The sequence below is a fragment of the Protomyctophum bolini genome (assembly GCF_963924005.1).
Source record: "Protomyctophum bolini genome assembly, chromosome: 4".
NCBI lineage: Eukaryota > Metazoa > Chordata > Actinopteri > Myctophiformes > Myctophidae > Protomyctophum > Protomyctophum bolini.
The window spans coordinates 36,877,312-36,902,195 of NC_137865.1; the positions used below are offsets into that span (position 1 = coordinate 36,877,312).

Sequence of the window (24,884 nt, forward strand, 5' to 3'; positions counted from 1 at the left end):
CAATAATAAAAAGATTACAATAAATTCACTTACAATTTCCACTTGATTTATTGTGCTGCAAATGTTATTTTCTTGTTTACAAAAAGTGCTCTAAAAATACATCTCAGTTAAAACTTCCAAGTACTGAATAACCCATTGTAAACACCAGATGCTTTACAAATAATTTACAGTGTAAAATGTATATTTGTAGACAAAGATGACCGGTGCAGAAATCACTGGGGGACATTTGCTGCAGATGTATTTTTCCTGATCTCCTTTAAGGAGGAATACAATTAACCCAACTTCAGCTTTTAAATATAAAGCTGTCTCTCAGTGGTGGAAAGTAACTATAGTACATTTACTCAAAGTACTGTACAATTGTTGTGCGATATATTTTATACTTCTAACTACACTATAGTGTCAGAGGCGAATATTGTACCTTTTTACTCTGCTAAACTTATTTGAAAACTTTAGTTGGTAGTATACTTTGCAGATTTAGATTATTAATAGGCTACAAAACATACATTAACCACTTCAGCCCTATTTTTATATTTCGAGAATAGACTATCTACAAGTTCCGCTCTACAAGCTTGTAGATTGTCTATTTTTTGTTAAAAAAAACAATGTTAAATGTGAAATTTATAATGAGTACTTTAACTCTGGTACAGTAAGTATATTTTGAATTTCCCCCCAAGAAAATAGCAAAAACAGCCGATTTCCAATTGCCAAGCTTGTAGATTGGCTGTTTTCGCTCTTCGCCAGGCACGGACTGACACAGAAAATCGGCCCTGGCATTTGTGGTCTTCACCGGCCCAAAGACGCCACTCATGGCCTCATGACTGCCCAGGCCTTCTGGCATCTGACAGAATTGCCAGACCATCCAATCTGGGCCTGGTCTTCGCCATACTACAAAGTGTATAGGGCTTAAAGTGGTTAAAAAAAAGAGAGGAAGTAGCTCACACTGTTGATGTCAAAACAAACAAACCAAAAATAACACAGACAATGGAAGACCACAATGCTTCTTAAACATACATACAAATACACAAAGCAAAGGGCGTTCAAAAAATATATTAAAACTAATACAGTGAATCTGTTAATCAAGTACATGTAAAGTACAATTTCCCTGTAAGGCACAATAAAACAAAACACACAAAAATTAAAATGACTTTTCTTTCAGCCAGGGATCTGTGGCGTTACTGAGGAATGAGTACAGAAGTCCTGATGCCAGACCAATTAACAGTGGTGGAAAGTAACTAAGTACATTTACTCAAGTACTGTACTGCAGGAGGATGTCCATGACCTGGTCTGGGGGGGGGGGGAAAGTACTGTATACGGACAAAATATTCAGCAGCAATGTGAAAACGTGACTGACATAAAGTGAGGTCGCTTTTCTTTTTACGTCCTCCGAAATTCGCTCAGATATTCGTCCGAAAAATTATAATTGAATATATAAATGGACAGTAGTCAAAGTTAACTTGTGTGTATGTGTATGAATATATGTGTGTATAGCTAGAACCATGTTCTGCTGAAAATTAGCCACAGAGTATGGTGGTGATATATATTATATTATACAGTAAGTATAAGTGAATATTATATTCTGTAAAATTGGAATCATATTATGTGATCAAAAAGCCTGATTTCCTGAAACGTGTGAAGCCTAGAAACATATTTTATTTAGTGAAACTGATATTTTTCTTTTGCTTTCTGTTCTTGGTCTGTCTTTTGCTTTAATTTATCCTATATTATCAGTTTTGTTAAATCAAAGTTAGTTATTTTGTTTTGAAACATGTGTTACCTTTCAAATAGTGTAGGCAAAATCTAAGCCTTGCTTAGCTTCTTCAAATTGTCTGATGTTTTCAATCTTGTAAAATCTATGTTTGAAAATGTGTTTTTACAACCTGAGTTACGTTAAAAAAGGGTCGGCAATATAAGCCTCGGCTTCAGCCTACACCTTTTTTGTGCCGCCAACATTAATGGATTCAACTGCCCTGTATGACAGGTCCGGTTCTAGGGGGGGCAGGGGTGGGCAGAGCCCACCCAAACGTGTGAATCAAAGGTTATGGGGAATATATGTATTTTAGCCAATATAAAAAATACCACAAAATATATATAACATTTATCATTTCTGATTGGGTGGGCATCATCTTTTGAGAAATTTAGACACACCTGAATGCATTTGCCATCAGTGCTGCTGCAGTGCTGATGGAAATTGGGTTGCCTACTGTAACTGTTGGTGAAAGAAGGAGAAGATGGACGGATAGATAGATAAACAGATATGATGATAGCATAGTTTTCCAGGCATTTCGGGGGTATTCGAGGATTTGACCCCCCAAAAATAAATTGACCATGCCGCATGGCGTGGTCGCCTCATATATTTTTGTCCTGCCCACCTGAGTGGGGAAGGCTACAACTGGCCCTGATGTATGATCTTTTAAATGGACAGAAAAAAAATGTACTTACTCTCCTACAGAATAAAAAAAGGCCAATGCAACAGTGGTGCCACATGTGTAATGGCAGATGTAGTCATTAGGTACGTTTTAAGCCCGAGCATAATTGTAGTCTATTTATAGGTGGCACCGTACAGCCGCACTCTTAGGATATATTTGTACATTTTCATTGTTAGTTGATGCTTCATAATGATACGAGTTAATCGCTCGACTCCGTTTGTTATTTTGGGAACGTATACAATTATACAGTATGGTACTTCTTATGATGTGATGGTGAAAAGGGCTGTGGGATTTAGTATGGGGGAACACTTCTGTGATCCAGCCACCAGGGGAAGTGGCTTTTGACATCGGCAGGCTTCAGTACTGCAATGGGTACTGCAATGGCTCTCAGGGTTACTTGAGGGCGTTCTAAATTGACCCTTACAATTCTGTAACTCTGACAGTAGAGGGGAGACCTTGGCATAAAAAAGTTTGAGAACCACTGCTCTATACTGGAAAAGGGAGAAGTGAAGTCCATAAAAATAAAACACAATTACGATGCCGTTGGCATTAGGGTTTGTCGTACTTGACCACTTACTAGGAACGTGAGAGAGGCACAAAAAGTGCAGGTGGCGGCCCGCCCCGTCCGTGACTGAGAACAGAACAGACTGAGAACAGACTGTAAAAGATTGTTGGCCCAGCTATAGGTTCCAATAAAAGGAACCGTGTGTCTGTAATAATAATAATAATAATAATACAGTGACAGAAATACGAGAGAGAAAAAGCAAAACATTAGGAGTTGGCCGACATACTGCTCCTGCCTGAAGATTTGTCAGTCCATTCCGAGGGAGGGTTCAGCTCGATGGGGTCGACGTGGGGGAACACCACGAAGCACAGACGCTGGCCCACGTAGGTCGCCCACTCTGCATGCGGGGGATGACATCGTTACGCTAGTGAAATATGACCCTGAAACATGACTGTCACTCTGTGAGGAAAATACATCGTTATGCTAAAACACTAGCCCTGAAACATGACTGTCACTCTGTGAGGGAAATACATCGTTATGCTAAAACACTAGCCCTGAAACATGACTGTCACTCTGTGAGGAAAAGACATCGTTATGCTAAAACACTAGCCCTGAAACATGACTGTCACTCTGTGAGGAAAAGACATCGTTATGCTAAAACACTAGCCCTGAAACATGACTGTCACGCTGTGAGGAAACGCCATCGTTAGGCTAGTAAAACACTAGCCCTGAAACATGATTGTCACTTTGTGACGAAACGTCATCGTTACGCTAGTAAAACACTAGCCCTGAAACATGACTGTCATAATCATGACAGTATTTGGTATTGTTCAATATAAAAAAAATTCCGACCGCCGGCCAGTAATAATAATAATAATAATAAAGGGAAAACAGTAGAGACAGACAAAACAAAATTGTACTACATTTCTACAATTCTACTACAACTACACTGTAGCAGCGATATGAAGTAGTCATCTACACACAAACAAAACGTAGACTACAGGGAACCCCTTTTGGTGTTTTAAGCATTATGTTATACTTTAGCTATTGAAAAATAGAAGATCTACAAGCTCATAACGCGACACCGAGTGCCACGATACGAGCTTGTAGATCTGCTATTTTTTTTAAATCGTGAAAATGTGGTGCAAATCTTTGAATATATTCTTTCAGAGCAGGCGTTTTTAACTCAAATCTTTGCTTCTGGGGGGTCCCTGGTGCCTGAAACAACATATTTTCAGATGGGGGTCCGCGGCCAAATACAGATAATTCTGGGGGTCCTTGACATGAAATAGTTTGAGCATCACTGATATAGAAACATAGGTTTTTCAGAAAACTGTCATGATTTAGAAGACATTTCTCAGTCCTAAAAGTAAAAAGAATGTGAATACTTTTTTTCCCCACCACTGCCAGTGCCTGCGTGGGGACACTCACCGATGAAGTCGTAGATACACTTTGGCTTGTGCTTCCAGTGCACTCCCAGGAAGTAGACGGGCACGCCGGTGAGCATTATGACCAGACCCACACCACACACCAGAGGCTCCGAGTGCAGGCTGAAGGCTAGCATGAGGGCCCAGAACAGCAGGTAGCACACCGGGACCAGCAGGTGCACCTGATGGGAAGGGGTCATAGTAATAGGCAGGGGTCATCATTAACATGTCCCTACAGCGTACACAGACAAAATAATGTGTCCGTGGAAAAGACTTGGTCTTGTCTGCGGCATAAGACCAATGTCACCTCTTACGGTTTTTCTTCAAAATATGTATGTACAGTATGACACTTATTTACTATACGACTCTTATAAGGGCCTGTTACAAACAGAGTCTAACATCACAGCAAAAAAGTCTTGCTTTGAATAGTGTAGTAGTAGTTTGTTGGGACGAGCGTCTGGGTGCCAGTCAGTCTGACAAATCGGGTTATATAATAATAATAGCCCCAAACACCGCACAAGGGATTGACAAACAATTGTATCGACCCCTAGCAAACAATTCACACACAACCATATGCAGCATAAAGAAAATACACACAAAGAGAACTTCATTATATTCAACAGTGCAACCAACCCAAAATGAAATAAGGTTCCTTTGTTTTCCCACAGTCAAATGTTCCAATGTTTTATACAGTTCCAAGGACGTCACTGGACGAGTGGACGTGCAATACACACACACAGTCAACAGTGTAAATGAATGGCGCGTACACTTCCCGGTCAACCCTCGTAAATTATAGAAAATGGTAACCAGTCACGTCACTCGTGTCAGAGTCGGCATGTCAGTATTCACTGGTAAAGGGACTTTCCCAATAGTGGAACGTTGAATGGGGTCTTAATTCCCCCAAATCCGTCCCGAGATATCCACGTAACCACTGACAGCTAGCTCCGCTGTCATGAACTGGTGTTACCTTAGCTCAGGAACCCACTGACAGCTGACAGGCGAGACGGAAACGTCTGCTGCTCAATCGGGAAGAGACGACACGATCCAAATCGCGTCTTGCGTGGATAAAGGCTAAATTTCACTGCTTTCACGGGCAGTGGGTAGGCCACTATAGTATATGGACGGCAGGAGACCGGTCATATTAACAGCACGTAGCACAGCGCTAGCCTCACACGCAGCGTCTGACAGGGGGCTGCGTCTACTCCCATGCTCTCACTTCCGTGAGAGCATGGGAACGGGTGATGTGGCAGACATGGTTAAAGGCGCAGATCGCCACAATAGTGGGCTCTGATTGGTCACCCACAACTCTGGGGTGAACAAAATTTATTTCAAACTGAGGAGTGCCAGACCAATCTCCCAGGGATGTTTCCCCCCCCTGGCAGATTGGTCTGGTTTCCAGGCTACCTTAATAGGCCTGTAGAGGTTGGGTTTCTTCCAGCGGTAGTAGAGCAGGCCAGCGATGGTCACCCCATAGGACAGGTAGTTGATGAAGGACACGTAGTTGATCAGGTTGTGTGTTTCCCCGATGCACAGGATCACCACCGTGGCAGTGCACTGAATGAATGAACAACACACACACAATGCACAGGATCACCACTGGGTGTTAGTGCACTGAATGAACGAACAACAACATATAATATATTATTATTATTACGGTACATTTATTATTATTATTATTATTATTATTATTATTATTATTATATGCAGTGGTTTTCAACCCTTTTCACATCAAGGCCCATTATTTATTTGGCATTTGAGCCACGGTCCACCATTTGATGAGATTTAGCCTTGCAGACCCAAAACTAAAGAATATGTCCACTTTTCCACGCTGTACCATAGGACAGATAACAGGCAAACGTTGATCAAAATAACAATTCTTCAGGCCTATTGCAGATGTTTAACAATAATTTTACTCTTGAAAGTTAAATTCTCCTCCCAAAAAAGAATGAAACATACACAGACTAGAAGGGCGGGAATGGGAGTGCAGTTCTTGAGGTGAATCATGGCCAACAGACTTGGTAGATGTCCCTCTCTAGCTCCAGAAAAACATAATCTGCACGTCCACACGCGCGCGCGCGCACACGCACACACACACACACACACACACACACACACACACACACACACACACACACACACACACACACTGTTTCTGTCAGCTGGAAACTGTTATTTTTCAGGAAATAGAGAACAAATAAACAAAAAAACTTGCAAAACACTTTAACTGCCCAGCCCAGTGTCAGGAACCATACATAGATCTTGCCCAGCTAGTTGCAGCTTCACAGCCCTTTTCAAGGTGACGCAGTGACTCCATCTTGTTGTGCAGATAGCATAGCATCTAACCAAAACATTCGCAGGAGGATCGCCGACCGCCCGAGGCATGAATTATTCTACCGCAACTAGCGAGGGGACCGCGATGGCCCGTCAAAAACACTGGTTTTGATTAGAATCGTAATCTGTGATTTAGATTCAGAGATTTTCCCTCCCGACCACTAAACTGGAAGGGGAACACTTTTGATGACAGACCAGCCGGAAGTGGTTTTGAAAGTTGCACATCAGACTGTAGTGTAACGCTCGCCGATATCAAACAATTAAAAAGCTTAAAAGACGGAACATCTCTGTCCTGGGCAGTCAACAGATGGTCTTCAAAAGACGGAATTTCTGTCCTGGGCAGTAAACGTGCTTTAGTAATTAGTACAATATCTTATGTTAAAATTGGCTTAATGGCACCAGCCATAACCATATAAGGATTAATGTCACTATGACTCAGCCATAACCAAATAAGGATTCATGTCACTGGATCGGCGGTGGGAGGGCTGCGTAGCGGCCCGAACCTCTAGTTTATAAAACCCACAGACTTTCAGAAATAGTGAAAATAGCATAGACATATCGCATCGCATAGCGTTGTGAATGTGTAAATCAGCTATTTTCGGGACTTTTGCGTGACATTCCTGTAAGACTATGTAGGGCCCTAAAAAGTTAATAATGTGACTTCTAACCCATTAAAATGAATATAGTTTATACTATAGTTTATAGTTTATATATAATTAGAATCCATGTGGACATGGGGCAGCAGACAGGAACAACCTGACCTTGAGGACGTGAACAGATATCCGTTGATCCCTCCAAACGTAGACAAGGCCACAGAGATGGGCATGATCACAGAGAACATGCCCAGGAGCTTCTCTCCAAACGTCTGTGGACAATTCAAACACGTTTTAACTTTCTTTAAAGCCTCACTATGTAACTTCTTTTAGCGAATAAAATGCAATTTTGTCCAATCAGACTATGTTAATACAATATCCCTTATAGAGTGATTGTATGTTGTCTCCCTGCTCTTCTAATGAGACCTTTAGATCGTGTCAAAGGTCATGTCTAAAGTAGACACAGGATATGTCTACACTTGCGCAGGAAACCGGATTCAAATCCGGGCAGAATAGGAAAGTTACAAAGTGCTGCTTTAAATGTAGTCATTATAGTGGTTCCCAGTTCCCCTCCACCCCACTTCTTACATCGGACAAAAGCTGAGACCCCCCACACATGTGCACATGCATACTGTACATCTACTGTATGTACGTCTCTGTGACAAATAGTGTACAAGTCTAAATCACATGCACACACACAATACACACTGACTCAATGAATAGTTTTGTCTCTGTGATTAACTCACCACAGCCACAGCGTTGGATGAGAGGAGCTCTTCGGGAGACATGGAGGAGAAGTATGCGATGTTGGTGAGCGTGTACACAAAGGTCACCAGGGGGATGGAGATGTAGATGGCACGGGGAAGGTTCCTGATCGGGACAAGATGGACACCATCAAACTCATCCTAGAAAACCATGCTTTTGACGTATGGAAAAACCTACAGTAGATACCTCATTGGCCACTGCAGTTCATTGGAGAGACCTGTATCGCAGGGAAGGCGGAAGTCAAGCGGAAGTGCGCGTACACTAGCTTGACTACTGGCAAATCACAGCGCGACAACCAAAATGGACCCTTTTGGCTCTGTAACTCTGAGAGTGTACAAATTCACTGTCAGAGTTAAATTTACGTTGATTGTACAATAACAGTTGGGGGTCCCAGAGATAGAAATGCCATTAAATGGGGGTCTGTAGCCTAATGTATGTCAAACTGGGGGTACTTGAAATTAAAACTGGTTGAAAATCACTGCTAGAGCTGTAAGAACCTTCTCTTATGGGGGTCCTTGGCATATTTTCAAATGGGGGATACTCAGGCTAATGAGTGTCATTTTTGGGGTCCTTGACATGAAAAGGTTTGGAAACCACTGCTATAATGTTATGCTCACGCGCCTTTATGTCTTACCTCAGATAGAGATATATGCGGTGTGTGTATATGTAGATATTTAGTTTGTTTTGTATTGATCTCTCTGCCTCTCTTCCTGATTTGACAATAAAGTTGATTGTGATTCTAATGGCTGATATAGAGGGTATGCATGAACGCCTACTGAGTGGCAAAAACTACTTTCTGGCCTTGACAGCCCATACATCTAAACAACATTAAACGACGTTAAACTCACTTTTCCACTCACCCTATACTGCGACCAAAAGGTTATGGGTAAGCAGATACTATGGTATAAAGAAAAACATTAAAAACTTTTTAAAAAAATGGGGGGGGGGGGAATCGGATGGGCACCCCACGTCGCTATTTTGAAAGAATACAAGGGCACACAAACTGAAGAAGTAGTGAAAATACGTTCACAAAATGGCGTGTAGTGACGTGTTGTAGATCTGCTATATTCACTAGTTTGGGTCCCGGGCAAATGTCTAATTTATTTTTTGGCTCTTGAGCTAAAAAGTTTGGGAACCACTGCTATATAGTTATTTTCACTGTGCAACATGCTTACATAGAACACATGCTGGCTTCTATGAAATCCAAATGACTGAAATGAGTCATGGCGACTGAGAACCCGTGAGATACTGTATACTCACCGTCGGGGATCGACCACTTCCTCTGTCACGTAGTTGAGGAAGTTCCAGCCGCTGAAGGCGAAGGAGGCCTGCAGGAACGCCAGAGCGATCTGACCCACCGACGGTGTCGTGCTGAACTTGAACGCCACCTGAGGCGTGAGTCCTTCATAGTGCCCTGTATAGGTACACACCACATAAAACCTGAGCCCTTCATAGTGTTCTGTATAGGTACACACCACATAAAACCTGAGCCCTTCATAGTGTTCTGTATAGGTACACACCACATAAAACCTGAGCCCTTCATAGTGCTCTGTATAGGTACACACCACATAAAACCTGAGCCCTTCATAGTGCCCTGTATAGGTACACACCACATAAAACCTGAGCCCTTCATAGTGCCCTGTATAGGTACACACCACATAAAACCTGAGCCCTTCATAGTGCTCTGTATAGGTACACATCCCAGCAAAGCACAGTCAGGACCTGGACGAATTAGTGACGTCTCTATTGGGGCAAAATCAAGTCAAACCAAGACTAGTCACATCTGGTTCCTTTTTTCCTGTTTAGTTTTTTGTTTTTCCTGTTGCTGTTTGTTTTTGTAGGTTTAATGTTTGAAAAACTTCAAATATTTATATAGCAGAATCAAAATGTTTATATTTTTGAATACTGTACATACTGTACAGAACCCAAATATGGGTTCCCGATCCGAGTGGGTAAAACACCAAAATGGGTTCCCGCCCAGAATGGGTTAAAGGGATAGGATGGACATTATAGCGATAATAGCGTATTCTTGGGACTGTGTGTGTGTGTGTGTGTGTGTGTGTGTGTGTGTGTGTGTGTGTGTGTGTGTGTGTGTGTGTGAGAGAGAGATTACTGAACAGCGGACTGACGGCATTTCGTCCTCTCGCTCCTCCGTCTTTCTGTGAGCCTGCCCTACAGTATAGCATCAAGCATCCATATAGGCTAACCTATACCAAACATGTTTGAACATTATCAGAGTGATCATCAACTCGGGACGGTTGGATCTTTGAACACTCCAAACACTGCCATGGTAGAAAAGTGATGCATGATGTGCTGTGTTGGGCATGCAGGTAATGTACCCCGGCCCCACCTGAATCATGAACTGGATCATGATAGGTGAACTGAATCATGATAGATTATTTGCACTGGTTTTAGTGAAGTACTTATTTTATTTGTATTACTATTAAAGGATACATGTGGTATGTAGTATTGTAGTATGTTCTTTCTGTCTCGTCTGCCTGTTTAAATGCTGACCCTGGGAGCTGTAGCAAATGGCAAATAAAGTCTATTCAATTCTCTATTCTATAAGTATACATGATGTGTGTAGCCTGTCTCACCGTTGGAGATCTGGATCAAACCCACTACTATGATGAGGCACAGGGCTAGCAGCTTCCCCACGGTGAAGATATCCTGGATCCTGGTGGCTAATCGCACACTGGAGCAGTTCACCCAGGTTAGGAACACTGTGGAGGAAAGACACTCTTATTAAAGGCCTATTTACACTCCAGTTTTAGGTGATAAGGACCATCGTTTCTGGTTAGTAAAAACAGAGAGATGTGTTTGTGTGAGCGGTGACCACTGGGTCGTGACGTCATATTGTAGTTTTCGTTGGTGGAGCTTTAAGTCAGTGAAGGCAGATATTGTACTTTTACTCCACTACGATTAGTCGAAAACTAACTGTAGATTTAGATTATTATTACAAAACATATATTAATGACCCGGTGCAATGAAAAATACGGCATTTTAATTTTGAATTTTCACCCTGAAACAGAAAGCTGTGTTTTTGAACCAATCAGAACGTATCATCCCTCGGGCTATGGGACGTAGCTCTGTTAAATGTGCAACGCATGCACGCTCATGCAGATTGTATGTTTACAAAGTGACAGAGAGATGGGCAGCAAAACTCGTGAATTATTTCTAACCTATGTTTTCAGATACATATTTTAGTGTGAGGATTAAGTTTAAAACTATTAATGGATGTCATCTCGAATGATACTAAAAACTGAGTAGTTCTGTAATCAACATTAGCTGACAGCTGTGTTTGGAGGACGAGCAGCAATGGGAATAAAACTGGTGAATTAAATCAAGATTAATGTGATACATGTCATCACATTTTCGTTCAAAGGAAGTAATTAAAATTGGATGTTTCTGGACTTTTGATATAAAAACAAATTGCATCTATTAGAAAATATTTGGTGCCCCTCCACCCCCCTATAGTAACTCCGAGGACCCCCTAGCCGGCCCCGGACCCCCTGTTGAAGACCCCTGAAAGAAGTCATGTAGAACCTATAAAGTATAGCCTGTGAGGTGGTGTTTTGTTTTTTGCGCGTGATCCCTCTCATTCTAGATGCCATCATCATTTACACTTGTTTTTAGGAGCCGGAGACTTCAACCATGTGAAGAGAACGTGAGCCTTTGTCTCCTGCCTCTTCAGGGACCTGCCTGCCTGTTTGTCTACGGCCTGTGTTGCCCCCACCCCCCCACCCCCCCACCCCCCACGCATCGGAAACGGTTTGTTTGGCCCGGCTGACAGCTCTGAGAAAGCCAGGCCACCATGGGAGTCAGAGGCAAGCCACTGACGCTGATGGATGACTCTCGCCCTCCCCTCATTCTGCCACATTCCTGCGTGCCATAGAAACTGCTCCTGTGGGGTGCTGCCGCACCGGGGCACCACCACATCCCCCTAGAACCACGTGGCCAGCCATGTGTCCTGAACCTGAACTTTGAACATTCAGTTGATTTTCTGTGATCTGGGGTTTTCTGAATAATTTGCCTCAAAGAGTCCACGGGGAAATGGATTTGCCTGTGGACGGTGATGTCATCAGAATTCAAGACCACAGAACATCTACTGAATGTTCAAAGTTCAAGCTTTTTTGGGTGCAACTGATTCTGAGGATCTGTACTTTTTGTACTTTTTTTTACGTCCAACGAGCGACAAAAATATGAAGCAAAATAAAGGTGAGCGGACATGGTTAGATAACACTTGGTCGAGGTGCTATAGCTTTGTAGATGCAGCATCTATTTGTTTCTACACACGCAGAAGAGTCTGTTATATAATCACATACATTTTTCAATAGTAGTGCTTTTCACAACACGTTGCATCATACATAACTCAAAAAATACAGAAGTAAGGCACATGCACAAATCAAACGCAGCACACGGAGTCAGTTCAGTCAGTCAACCTCAAGGGAGGTTCTTGCCATGCTCAAAGGCCCATACTATGCTCAAGGGGTTAACATGCTGCAAGTCTCACACGTCATTCGCCGATGCGGCAGTCAGCTGACTAATTGGGCAGGCTACTTAAGCTCACTAGACTCCATGCTCTTCCTGCCTTCCTCTGCTCATGGTTCCTGGTTGTATGTGATGTTTTCTCCCACCGCCACCCCAGCGCCACCGGTGGGCTCTGCTATCTATGCTCCCCATGGGGGGGTTATTGTATATCTATCTCCCTGCTCTTATGTTTCATGTTGTTGCTCAGCCGAGCAGGGAGAAATCCAGCAGAGCCGAACGCCAAGTCAAATATCATATGCACACTTGTTACTCATTCTGCAATAAACATTGTTTAATCTATTCGTGAGTTGTCTGACTGAACTAACCCTAACCGTTGTGCAGCACAATGCTTGGAATTCAAGCATGTTGATTGAAATGCATGCATTCGACCAGCCAGCATTCGTCCACCCAATTATCTGTTTTAATTATCTGTTTTAATCGTTTCTGTCGGTCAGAAAACCTGTATCTCCATATTTCAACTTCTTGAATGAATGCCCTATTCTTTGTATGACTAAAATGTCATGATTGTGACAAGCCATAATAGAGGCTATGCATGTGACACCATGATCATCATAACCGGAAGTTATGCGGGAACGTCTACTGAGTGGCAAAAAACTACTTTCTGGCCTTTACAGCCAACACATCTAAGAAAATCTACCTAAAAGTCCCTGTATTTAACAACGTTAAACTCACCATCATTTCAGCTGTAGCCTACGGAAAGCTTGAATTATCTTTCTATCTGCAAAGTGTGTTTCATAAAAATCCACCGTAGACATGTTTTGAGCTACTTTCTGTCAAACAATTCCATGCAGGTGATTCTTTTTCTCTGACATTTTTAAGTGTCAGAGTTTGGAAGCGCTCGTTTTCATCAACACAACATCCTCCTATGCCTCCTGCATTATGTGATACTTAGAAACAGATGGTACGCAGGACCATTGAGTGATTTCCAACAAGCGCTTCCAACAGGCAGGAGGTGGACAGCATGCACGTAAGGCTAAGGCACATATACTCACACAGGCAGGTGGTGGACAGCATGCGCGTGGCCATGTAGGGAGGCACGCAGTTGGGAAAGACCGGCTGCAGCACGTAGTTGGAGAAGGTGAGGGCGATGACGGCCAGCGTGGTCGGGTACATGATGAGAACTGCACTCCACAGCAACAGGAACCTACAGGGAGAGACATGCCGGCTGAAAACTGTCCATATTCCAAAAATAATTTGTGTGTTTTTCGTATTTTTCTAAATTAATTGATGTCTCCCCGGGACTCAAACTAGTGAACTCCGAAGTTAAGACACCCACGACGGGTGTCTGAATTAAAATATATGGGTTCCCCAGCGCCCTACACTTGCACGTGCAGTATTTTTTCCCCTTCTATCATGACACCATCTGTGTTGAAAATAGCCGATCTACAAGCTCACAACGCGTCACGTTGTGAGCTTGTAGATCAGATATTTTTACAGACCCGGCTAGAACACCATCACTAACGTTGGGTATATAAAGGAATTCCATAAAAGATATTTCTGGTGGGCTTTAGGCCCTCCTCTTCCGGTGGGGCCCTGACAACAGATTCAGTGGCGTGGCTCGGAATCTGTTCTTGAGAGATTAGGGGTACCCTAATGGTATCAATATGACATCATTGTACTGACTGGCCTGGACTCCATAATATGGACCAGTTGTCAGGCTACCTGTTGTACCTTATACCCATATATGGAGTCCATATATGGATATAAGGTACAACGGGTACCCTGACAACGGGTACAACAGGTATAGGAATTGTACAACCAGATCCCAACGGGCATCATTCCCGATGGGCATCTTTATTGAGAAATAAACCCCTTCAGGGTGATAAAGACTCAGTAATCAGGGTCTATTTCTCTAGTGGACACAAACCGTCCATCCATATAAACATGACACAACAATGTGAAAAGGCAATGGCAATTGGATGATTTGAGGCATTTTGTTCCAAATATGTGTTTTGCAAAATGCCACCTGTTGGTGGCGCTATAAAAGGCCAATGTGAAAAGGGTGGGATATATTCCTCAGCCTAGTATAGGAAAGTCCGTGAAAGATTTCACGTAAATTTGAGGCTTTTTGTTCAAAACGGGCCAATCCTGCAAACTTTGAAAGCCAATGTTAGCCAATTAGGATGGAATATGAAATATCGGACAGATCCGGCGTGAACACATGACTATAGAGATAGTGTGTAACGATTTGCGAGATTTTCAGACAGAATCTGGAGGTCAATCTGCCTCCTGTTGGCGCTATAACAGGCCGCTCTGGAGAATTTGGGGCAGAGGTTCATCGTTGGCCTCCAGGGAGTGTGTGTGCCAAATTTGGCATCGACCGGGTTAACGGTGCCGGAGATTAGCTGGTAACAGACGGACAGCCGGACGGACACATGGACGGAGTACAAAACAGACTCTCTCCCCATGCCTTCGGCCTGGTGGAGACAATCATAGTTCAACACAGCCTAATTTCAGAAGTGCCTCACGTATTTCCGCTTGAAAGTCTCGTATTGCAATGCAGTGGGGTATAGATGAGGATCATCCCTTTGAAATCTACCGCTACCCTATTGTTCTTACACTTACCCCACCAGGCCACCAAATATCTGGGTGACATAGGAGTAGTCCCCTCCAGACTTGGGGATGGTGACCCCCAGTTCGGCATAGCAGAGGGAGCCCAGGGCAGCTATGCAGCCGCCCAGCACCCACACTATCAGCGCTATCCCCACTGAGCCGGAGTGCTCCAACACCCCCTTGGGAGAGATGAAGATCCCTGAGCCAATGATGTTCCCTGTAAGCAATCACAAGACAAGTTATTTGTATAAATATATTGCAACACAGAGAGTTAGGGCTGTATTTTGCGTGTCTTAAGTACCAGGTCTTATTCCCTAACTTGAGTAAACTAAAGACCTGGAGGCGTGATCAATGCCATTTGGCTATTCTGAGTGGCCAAAGAGCATTGACCACGCCTCCAGGTCTTTAGTTTACTCAAGTTAGGGAATAAGACCTGGTACTTAAGACACGCAAAATACAGCCCTTAGTGTCAAAGTGTCCTTGAGCAAGACACTGAACCCGTAATTGCTCCTGATGTGCAGGTTGGTGCCTTCTATGGTTTCCTCCGCCATCGGTGTGAATGGGTGAATTTAATGCACATGCATTTAATGCTCTGTCTATCTATGCCTTGGATAAAGGCGCTACATAAATGCACCATTTACCATTTCCAAACAACGTGAATTTAATAGCAGGTTTCTGTAAGTGAGGTCTCTTTCGTTATAACAAAAAACATACATTGTGAATTAACCCCAATTCAGCCATATTGCAAAATAAATGAATAGTGAAAATAGCCTAGAACTACAAGCTCAACGTGGCAAGGCTATAAGGAAAGCCTCGATGGCAGGCCAGCCCAGGGCAGCAGCAGTTCTCAAAACATTCAGGGTACAGCGCTGCGAGTAGCACAGCAGAAGGCAGCCAAGTGGCACAGACCTCGATTACATAACTGGACATCAATGATTTACTCTGAGCCGTCCCGGGATAGGGAGGCTGGGGGCCGCGAGAATTAAACTGCACGGACTGACTGACTCTCCTCTTCTGCATTATTTCTACAGCTTTCTCTCTGGTTTTCTAAAAGTGTCAGTTTGATGATTGTTAGGCTTGTGTTGATATCAGTGTTGGGTTTCCAATCACTTGGTACATGGTGCATTTATATAGTGCCTTTATCCAAGGCGCTTTTAACATAGATTGTGCATTACATTCACCCATTCACACACAGATGGCAGAGAAAACCATGCAAGGCAGCAACCTGCTCATCGGGAGCAATTAGGGGTTCAGAGTCTTGCTCAAGGACACTTCGACACTAACTCTGGTTAATCACTTCTCTGAGGCTGCCGCTGATTCTACAGATGTCTTCTAAATCGGTTTTCTGAAAAGTTACACTCATATGAAGTGAGGGGTGCCCACTGTGGCTGCGACATGACATTGCTTAAAGCAAAAGTCCATAGACTTGGCTGGGGTCCTGTTCTTTTGGTAGGTAACGATTTTTTTCTTACAAATATAAAAAGTCAATAGACTGCCACATGACGTAATTTCTGTAATCCTGAAGTTAGCTAGCGGCCCTCAAAAACATACGTTTCTATCACTCAGTGGTTCTCAAACTTTTTCATGTCAAGGACTCCCAAAATTATATATGCATATTTGGCCACGGACCCGTCTCAAATGATTTTGAACACTTGCACAAATACACTTTTTCTTTTTTTAATAGCAGATCTACAAGCTCAAAGCAGGGAAAAAACTCACAAAGTGGCACGCTGTGAGCTTGTATATCTGCTATAGGCATCCTGGCATACTGAACTCCAGGCTACTTGAGTCAAATATCACCCAACTATTTTCATACAGTTGTAATATATATATGGGGGGGGGGGGGGGGGGGGTTCATATGGACAATTTGGACAAATATATAGACTTGGCTGACACATTTCTGGAGCATCCCACAAAAAGGTAATTGTTTGAATGTTTTTTTTAATTCCCAAAATAGGGATCATTATATATTAAATATAATTATTCTAATGAATTAATATAACATAATTGATTTGATTAACTGCATGCTTCAGTGTGACATGATGCAGTTGAACTGGGTATGTGGACAATCAACTGCTATAAAACCAACACGTGGTGGAAAGTTACCAAGAGGCGTCGTCTCTATAGTCTATAGCCTTATATATACCTGAGGGTCCCCCGAAGCCCAGTTTGAGACGCCCTGCTTTACTGCCATGCATCCAGATTCATTCTGCCTCAGCAAACAATCAGCTTCTGCTTGACAAGCTAATGTTCTTCTTGACAAGATATTTTTGGCCACGTAAGCAGTGAAGAGGCTGTCTCTGCGACACCCAATTTGTCCCAATTTATCCTCTATGTAATCCTGCCAAATGTATGAGGGATTCCCCATGGTTTTCGAATTATTTCAAAATGTGTTATTGGCCATTGCTCCGTTAAAATAGACAACAGACAACAAAAAAGAGAGGAAAAAGAAAACCGAGGTAGCTTGCTGCAACAGGTGTAAAGTATAAGAGCATGGCCTATCGTCAGATACATAGGCTACTGAAAGGGAGCTTTGCATAAGTTTAGCACAATGACCAAACCAAAGCCTAGGCTACTTCCATCTTTGGCCCAATTAATTAGGCTATTACAAAATAGATTATAGACTACATGGCTATTCTATTATGTTACACAATAGAGGAAAAAAAGAGAGAAAAGATTTAGCTTTAGGCTTTATACAAGTCTTGACAAATAACAGACCTGTGCGAAATAAGAGCATGTATACTGAAAATGGCTTTTGCAGGTTCAGCACCAACACAAAATAAATAGCCCAATATCATCCTCATCTTACCTATGATAATTGTGCAAGCACTTAAAAGTCCAATTTCTTTCTTCAAAGTTACTCTCTCCGGGACGTCCGGATGCCTGCTGCTGCTATTCTTATCATTAGGGGTCGATCCATCATCTTTTGGGGGCTTGTTATTCTGGGCGGCCGGCGACAGCGAGGGGTCTGACCGCCGCGAGGAGCAAACCCCGCTGCTGCTGCTGTTGGTTGTATGATTGTTCCCCATTGCTCCATCCATGTCCGCCACCATATCATCAAAGCCGCTTCTCCCCTGGCCCGGGGTCTCTTCTCTTCTCTTCAGCTCCACACACACACACACACACACACACACACACACACACACACACACACACACACACACACACACACACACACACACACACACACACACACGGCATTGATGACAGAATGAATAGGCAGCGCATGCGCAACAATCTGTCGCTGTCCAGGGTAGAATGCTAACGACCTGCTGCACCCTAAGGCTGCACCCCCCCCCCCGCACCTATGCTCAGCGGTACCACGGTGTCGCGTGCCTAAAAAAAGAGCATGCCTAATCTTTAGCAGAGTAGAACACTGTGAACCAAGTGGACCCCCACTCTGACTGTAACCCGTGGCTTTAGGCCCCAGATGAATGCATATTGCATATACAAGAATATAGGGGTCCTTTGAATTGAAAAGAGTCACTCATCTCAAACAAAACGTTTAAATTTCAAGGACCTCCATAACTCTTGAGTGCACAAAATTACAAATGGGGTCGAAGTTGAGCACTTTTATTTTCATAACATATATCACTCCTAAATTCCCAACATATTTGATTAATTTCTCAACGTCTCAATTCGTGGACAAAAGTCAGGCATAATTCCATTCAAGCATCGTCATGCTGAAGTGAAAATCTAAAGGAGCCCCTGTGGTTCCCCCCAATGGGTCCCACTGGGTCGGGACGGGACCCATTTGTGGGTCCCGGACACATTTCTGTGGGTCCCTTTATATTTTTGCTGTCTACATTTTGTTTTGTAATTATTTCAAACATTTCGAAAAAAAAAGCTAACGTTTTCATGAATTAAAAACAAAGTGCAATGATTTGTTCCAGTAGGCTAATTCATGACGAAATCAAAGAAACATCTAAGAAATTCCATGACATCACACTGGACACCCTGGGGAAACCCTGTAGACTCGGTGCATTATACACTGGACACCCTGTAGGAACACCACACTAGACACCCTATAGGTATAGGGGATCCGTGCTGAGAGGGACATCACACTGTAGGACACCCTGGGGACACCGTGCTGAGAGGGACATCACACTGGAGGACACCCTGGGGACATCATGCTGAGAGGGACATCACACTGTAGGACACCCTGGGGACACCATGCTGAGGGACATCACACTAGAGGACACCCTGGGGACACCGTGTTGAGAGGGACATCACACTGGAGGACACCCTGGGGACATCATGCTGAGGGACATCACACTAGAGGACACCCTGGGGACACCGTGTTGAGAGGGACATCACACTAGAGGACACCCTGGGGACACAGTCCTGAGGGACATCACACTGGAGTGCTCTGCACATGCATCCAAAAGAAGGGCCTTGTTCATGCTTCCCTGCCCCTCTAAAGAACCGCTGTGCGGAATCGAAGTCAAGTTGAGCAGACGCATGGGGGCTTTTTTCTCCCTCTCTCTCACTAACTACACAGACTTTGGATGATAAAAGGGGTCTGGACTATTGCCTGGATTCGGCCTGACCTGGGTCAGGAGGCCAATAAAAATGGCGAGTTTCTTTTGTGCCTGGTCAGGAAAAAGCACAACACTGCCAGCAGTGTGCAAAGACTTAAAAAGGGGAAACCAAGCAGAAAACCAATACAGTATATTTAGGAGGCACTGAGAATAAGGTGGACAGAGACGGCAACTTCATCAAATTCATTCCCACAGCGATTATATTATCTCAGATGGCTCAGATTAGCAACTCACAGACACACAGACGGAAGGACACTCACGGACGGACAGGAGCAAAAACACTCTCCAGCCTTCCCACCGGCCGTCCCACCTAGCAGATAATATGAACAACAAAATCATCTAACATATTCAAACAATGAGTAATATTCCTAGGTTAATAAATGGTGTAAGTGACGTTTTTGGGTTAAAAATAAATACAAATAAAATATAAAGTTCAAGGATCATTGAGAGTCTGTCCCGTTTAGCAGAGATTACTGTGGGAATATAGAACTATTTAAAGGCCTATTTCACTTTCAAAAATGTTTTTGGTCATTTCATCATCTACTCAGGCTTTTGTGAGCACCCCAGATAGTTTTTAAGTTGCTTGATTTAGTCTTTAAATATTTGATATTAATTTTAGCTGCCCTGTCCTCTTCCTATATAAACCCACTGTAACTTCAAACTCCATTTTAACCATTAACATTTGTGAAAAGTGAAATATCCCTTTAACCCCCCAGGTGTCACAAAACTAAGCTTAAATAAAAATTGAGTGGTGCAACTCCCCCCTACTCATAGTCACATAGCCACACACATAGTCACATTAACACGGACATTGCTGTTCCTTGGAGTGGTTGCACCACTCAAAAAGTAAGACAGCGACAATTTTCGCTGCTTCACCTCGTCGTAGCTCGAAGTATAAAGCATGGCATACTGTAAGTGAGCGAAGAGCATCGCACAACGATATCAGTGAGTGCATCCATTAGTCTAGTCCAGTACTTTTCAACCATTTTGATACCAGTGCCCACTATTTATTCTGCATTTTGGCCATGGACCATTTGATGAGGTTTAGCCTCTCAGACCCAAAACTAAAGTTTTTTTTGTTTTTGTCCACAATTCCATGCTGTATTTAGGAGAGATAACAGGCAAACGTTGATCAAAATAACAATTCTTCTACATTTTCTAATTGTGTAGAATCTTGAAAATTAAGTAATGCAATGTTTAACAATAATTCAACGCTCAAGAGTTAAGATCTATAGGGGTCCATTTGGTTACCAACTCTCCATAATTTAGCTGGGGACCACCTGGAACCTCCTCAAGGACCACTGGTTGAAAACCACTGGTCTAGTCTATTTATAGAGGTTATGGCCCTCATTTATCAATTGAGTGTAAAATCTGCCACAGATTCGAGTGCAGGTTTCGTAGTACACCCACGTCGCCACGGCATTTATAAAGTGATCAAAAACACCTTCATTTCGTTCTGACGTTAATAAATGTGCCGGCTGAAATCTATCTGGCACGCCCTATGAAATCAAGCCTCGCCCTCGTTTTTTGCGACATGAACACATGGACAATACGTCCTGGAAACCCTGGTTACAGGGGAAAAAAAGGTTCTCCCATATTTTGGCGTACGCACGGTTGATAAATGAGGGCCTATGCGTGTGATATCATGATCATACCCGAAGTTATGCGGGAAGTATTGCCTACTGCGTGGCAAAAAACCCAACTTTCTGGCCATGACAGCCCATACATCCAAACAGAAAAGTCCTATCAGATTGCATTGCATTAATTTGGGAGCGCCAAATGAATGACATGACAATGACTGTGAGTTTGAGAAGCTAGCACTGCAGCATCAGCCCACAGGGTTATGGAAGAAGTTGTGTATGTGCTGGGCTGCAGCTTGGCCCACTATCGGCTCCAGCTGCGCCGTCGAAGCGTTGCACAGCTGGTGGACGCTGGAGAAGCGCTGGAGCAGGGCCGTGGCTTTGATCTTCCCCACCCCAGGGATGTGTTGAACCAGCGCCAGAACGGCCGGGTCCAACAGTCCAGACACGCTCTTCCTCCGGAACGGGTTCTCTTTGCCCTCGCCATGCACCTGTGGATAATTCATTATCATGACAATTAGGGATGCTCCGATCAGGTTTTTGGGGGACCGATCCCGATCACCGATTGTTTTTCTCACGATCAGCCGATACCAATCTTGTGCATGAGGTGCAAATTTGAATATTTCCAAAATGATTATGTCAAAACCCACGTCAAAACTGTTCCTGTGTGTGGGGAGGAAGGGGATAAATGTTTAGGACTGTCACAAAGTTGCACACCTGTCCCTGGCAGTTTTTGGGCAGGTGGAGTTTGCTTTCAGGTTGGCCGACCGGGCAAGTGCTCGTTTGAGAGGGGACATAACCGTCTATAAATACAACACAAGATACAGTATCTGTCTAAACACCTGAACGTGGCCAGACGCCAGAGCGCTCTGTCTTCTGGTCTGTGGCTAAAATAAGAGCACTGTTTACCTAAGTGCTGTTTTCAATGTTGCTACACTTGAAAATATAAAATAACCAAAGTGTGAACCAAATATAAAATAACAAGTGTGAACCCATTGTCATTATTCATAGCTATGTACTGCATAGTACTGCATAGTTTGGCATAAAAGAATAGGTATGACATTTTGCATCGCACAGCCCCAGAAAGTAAAAAAAGGTGTTAAATTGAACGGTAATTGAAATTTTACCTATCATTTTATAATGGACGATTAACCTTTCCAGAAAATGGGCATGACCCTTGGGCAAGTGAACATGACCTGTACTTGCCTGACGCATAATCACGCATTGTGAGCCTGTAGACTTGTAGATTTTCACATTTTATACATTTGAAAACATTAAGTACATTTTGATACCAATACTTTTCACTCAAGTAATTATTTAAGTCTGGACTTTTTACTCGTAACAAAGTATATCTACCATGCAGTACTGATACTTCAACTTAGCCCATTCAGGACGGGAACCCCTTTTGGTGTTTTAAGCATTATGTTGTACTTTGGCTATTTTTGAAAAATCGTGAAAATGTGGCACAAATCGGAAAAATCGTGAAAATGTGGCGCAAGTCTTTGAATATATTCTTTCAGAGCGAACGTTTTTAGCTCAAATCTTTGCTTCTGGGAGGGGTCCTTGGAAGTTGGAACATCATATTTTCAGATGGGAGTCGGTGGCCAATTACATATATTTGTGGGGGTCCTTGACATGAAAAAGGTTGAGCACCACTGACATCAGAAAACTTAAGTAAGGAATGTGAGTACTTGGTCCACCACTGACCATCTGGGTGATGAGCTGACAGGCCTCCGACTGGGTGGCGACGGGCAGCAGGGTCAAGCCGAGGTCAAACACCACAAATTTCTGCATGGCCGAGAAGTACTGCTCACTGAGCCTGGTCCTCTCCACCACCACCACCTCCTGGAAGTTGCTGTTTGCCTGCACAGAAAACAGTGTTTCAGGTACGGTCGCCCCTAAACCATCTCGCCCCTCGATCTTTCCGCCGACCTCACGCCGACCGCTCGGTCCCACGGTTCTTGAATTCTTTATTTTTGTTTTACTAGCTACGAGCTTGTAGATCTTCTATTTTTCAATAGCTAAAGTATAACATAATGCTTAAAACACACACACACACAAACAAAAATGATCTCCTGAACGTCGTCTAATCCAGGGGTTTTCAACTGATTGTGAACCAGGGACCACCACCCTGACTTGCTCGGGACTCAAACTAGTAAAAATAGGAGATCTGGACTTTTGTTTACATTTATTTGGAAATTATTAGATCCTTTTTTTATATAAAATAATTTTGAAAGTTTAAATTAAGTTTTAATTGATGAAAACCCTTTAAAACTTTTGAAATTATGGAAAAAAAGTATGAAATTTGTTCCACGACCCAGTGCTCTAAAGACGTCGGCTGCCGTGTTAAGTGGTCACCGTCAGAAGGGTGGGTGACAAACGCTTTCTACATTTTTAAGTGGGCCGCTGATCTACTACTGTATACTCACATTTCTATAGCGAACCAGCTTTCTTCTGTAGTCGTTGCCCGCCACCATGTCACCTTCAGACACGTACAGGATACAGACCTTATTAGGCAGGTGAAAATCCACCACGCCCAGCTCGCTCTCAAAGAGCATTTTCACATCACCTGAAATTAAATTAAATAAAATCCAAGATGAGAGATGTACCGATATCAGTTTCTCCTTCCAGATAGGGCTGTCACGATTACACACTTAAGTTGACAATAGATTGTCACACAAATAATGGCGATAATTGGCTTTGGAAATTGGAACATTAAATATGAATACCGGTACCTATAAAAAAAATTACATTTCTGTTTGCCTTTTAGGCTTTGGAATTAAAAGTGCACCGTGACCGGGCAGATAAGACAAATAGGAAAAACTAGCGGAAATAGCTGATCTACAAGCTTACAATGTGTAATTTTGTGATGCCCCTAGAGCAGGGGTTCTCAACCCGTGGGTCCCCAAATTATTTTCCTTTTTTTTTGGAAAATGGAAATGAAGAGTTTACATAATAGTACACGTAGTACATTCACACACCTTCCCTAATGGTTGTATCTGGTTTCAGTATTTATTTATGGTGTATTGTCTAATTGTCTCTATTATTAAGGTTATTGTAGCAGTCAAATATTGGGGGTCGGGAGGGGGCGGTACGGGGGTCCCGAGCTTACTCTAAGGTCCCGAGACATTGCCAAAGAAAACGTTGAGAACCCCTGGCCTAGGGTACCGCAGTCTAAAATTCAGAAAAGGTAGCAGAGTATCCCGAAAGGGGCTACTACTACTACAGTCTACTACAGTACTACTGTACTACCGGGAAAGTATAATTTTGAGGTAGACCGTAGGCCTATGTGTACTTTACTTTTCCAGTACTTTTAGTTCTACTCCACTACACATCTCAGAGGCAAATATTGTACTTTTACTTCACTACAATTATTTTAAAATATTACCTTTCAAACTGTGCACAAGTGCCGAGCCTCTCCACTTCTCATTGGCGACAACATGCCCATAAGGAGGGGCAGCAGTCAACAACACGGCCCTTTTACTCTCCATATATATTAAGTTGTAAAAAAGACGTTATATTTGGGCTTTGGTTTGCTGAAGAGGCACGCGTTGTTCAGTTGTTTGATTTGGTTGACTGGCTGGGCAGTGGGCAGTTGAACTTCCCCCCAGC

General features: G+C 43.1%; 2 protein-coding genes across 2 annotated transcripts; both read right to left on the bottom strand.

The window, feature by feature from the left end:
- Positions 1-168: 168 nt before the first annotated feature.
- Positions 169-18,256, bottom strand: slc7a10b (solute carrier family 7 member 10b). The gene is made up of 11 exons (XM_080761019.1): positions 17,961-18,256; positions 15,164-15,368; positions 13,591-13,742; positions 10,645-10,770; positions 9,308-9,461; positions 8,029-8,152; positions 7,451-7,554; positions 6,315-6,411; positions 5,763-5,912; positions 4,363-4,540; positions 169-3,328 (listed from the first exon to the last, which is right to left on the bottom strand). The coding sequence occupies exons 1-11, from the start codon at positions 18,202-18,204 to the stop codon at positions 3,198-3,200; spliced, it is 1,665 nt and encodes a 554-aa protein (XP_080617145.1). The 5' UTR covers positions 18,205-18,256; the 3' UTR covers positions 169-3,197.
- Positions 18,257-20,418: 2,162 nt separating this feature from the next.
- Positions 20,419-24,884, bottom strand: faap24 (FA core complex associated protein 24). The gene is made up of 4 exons (XM_080761708.1): positions 24,661-24,884; positions 23,702-23,841; positions 22,980-23,135; positions 20,419-21,763 (listed from the first exon to the last, which is right to left on the bottom strand). The coding sequence occupies exons 1-4, from the start codon at positions 24,761-24,763 to the stop codon at positions 21,521-21,523; spliced, it is 642 nt and encodes a 213-aa protein (XP_080617834.1). The 5' UTR covers positions 24,764-24,884; the 3' UTR covers positions 20,419-21,520.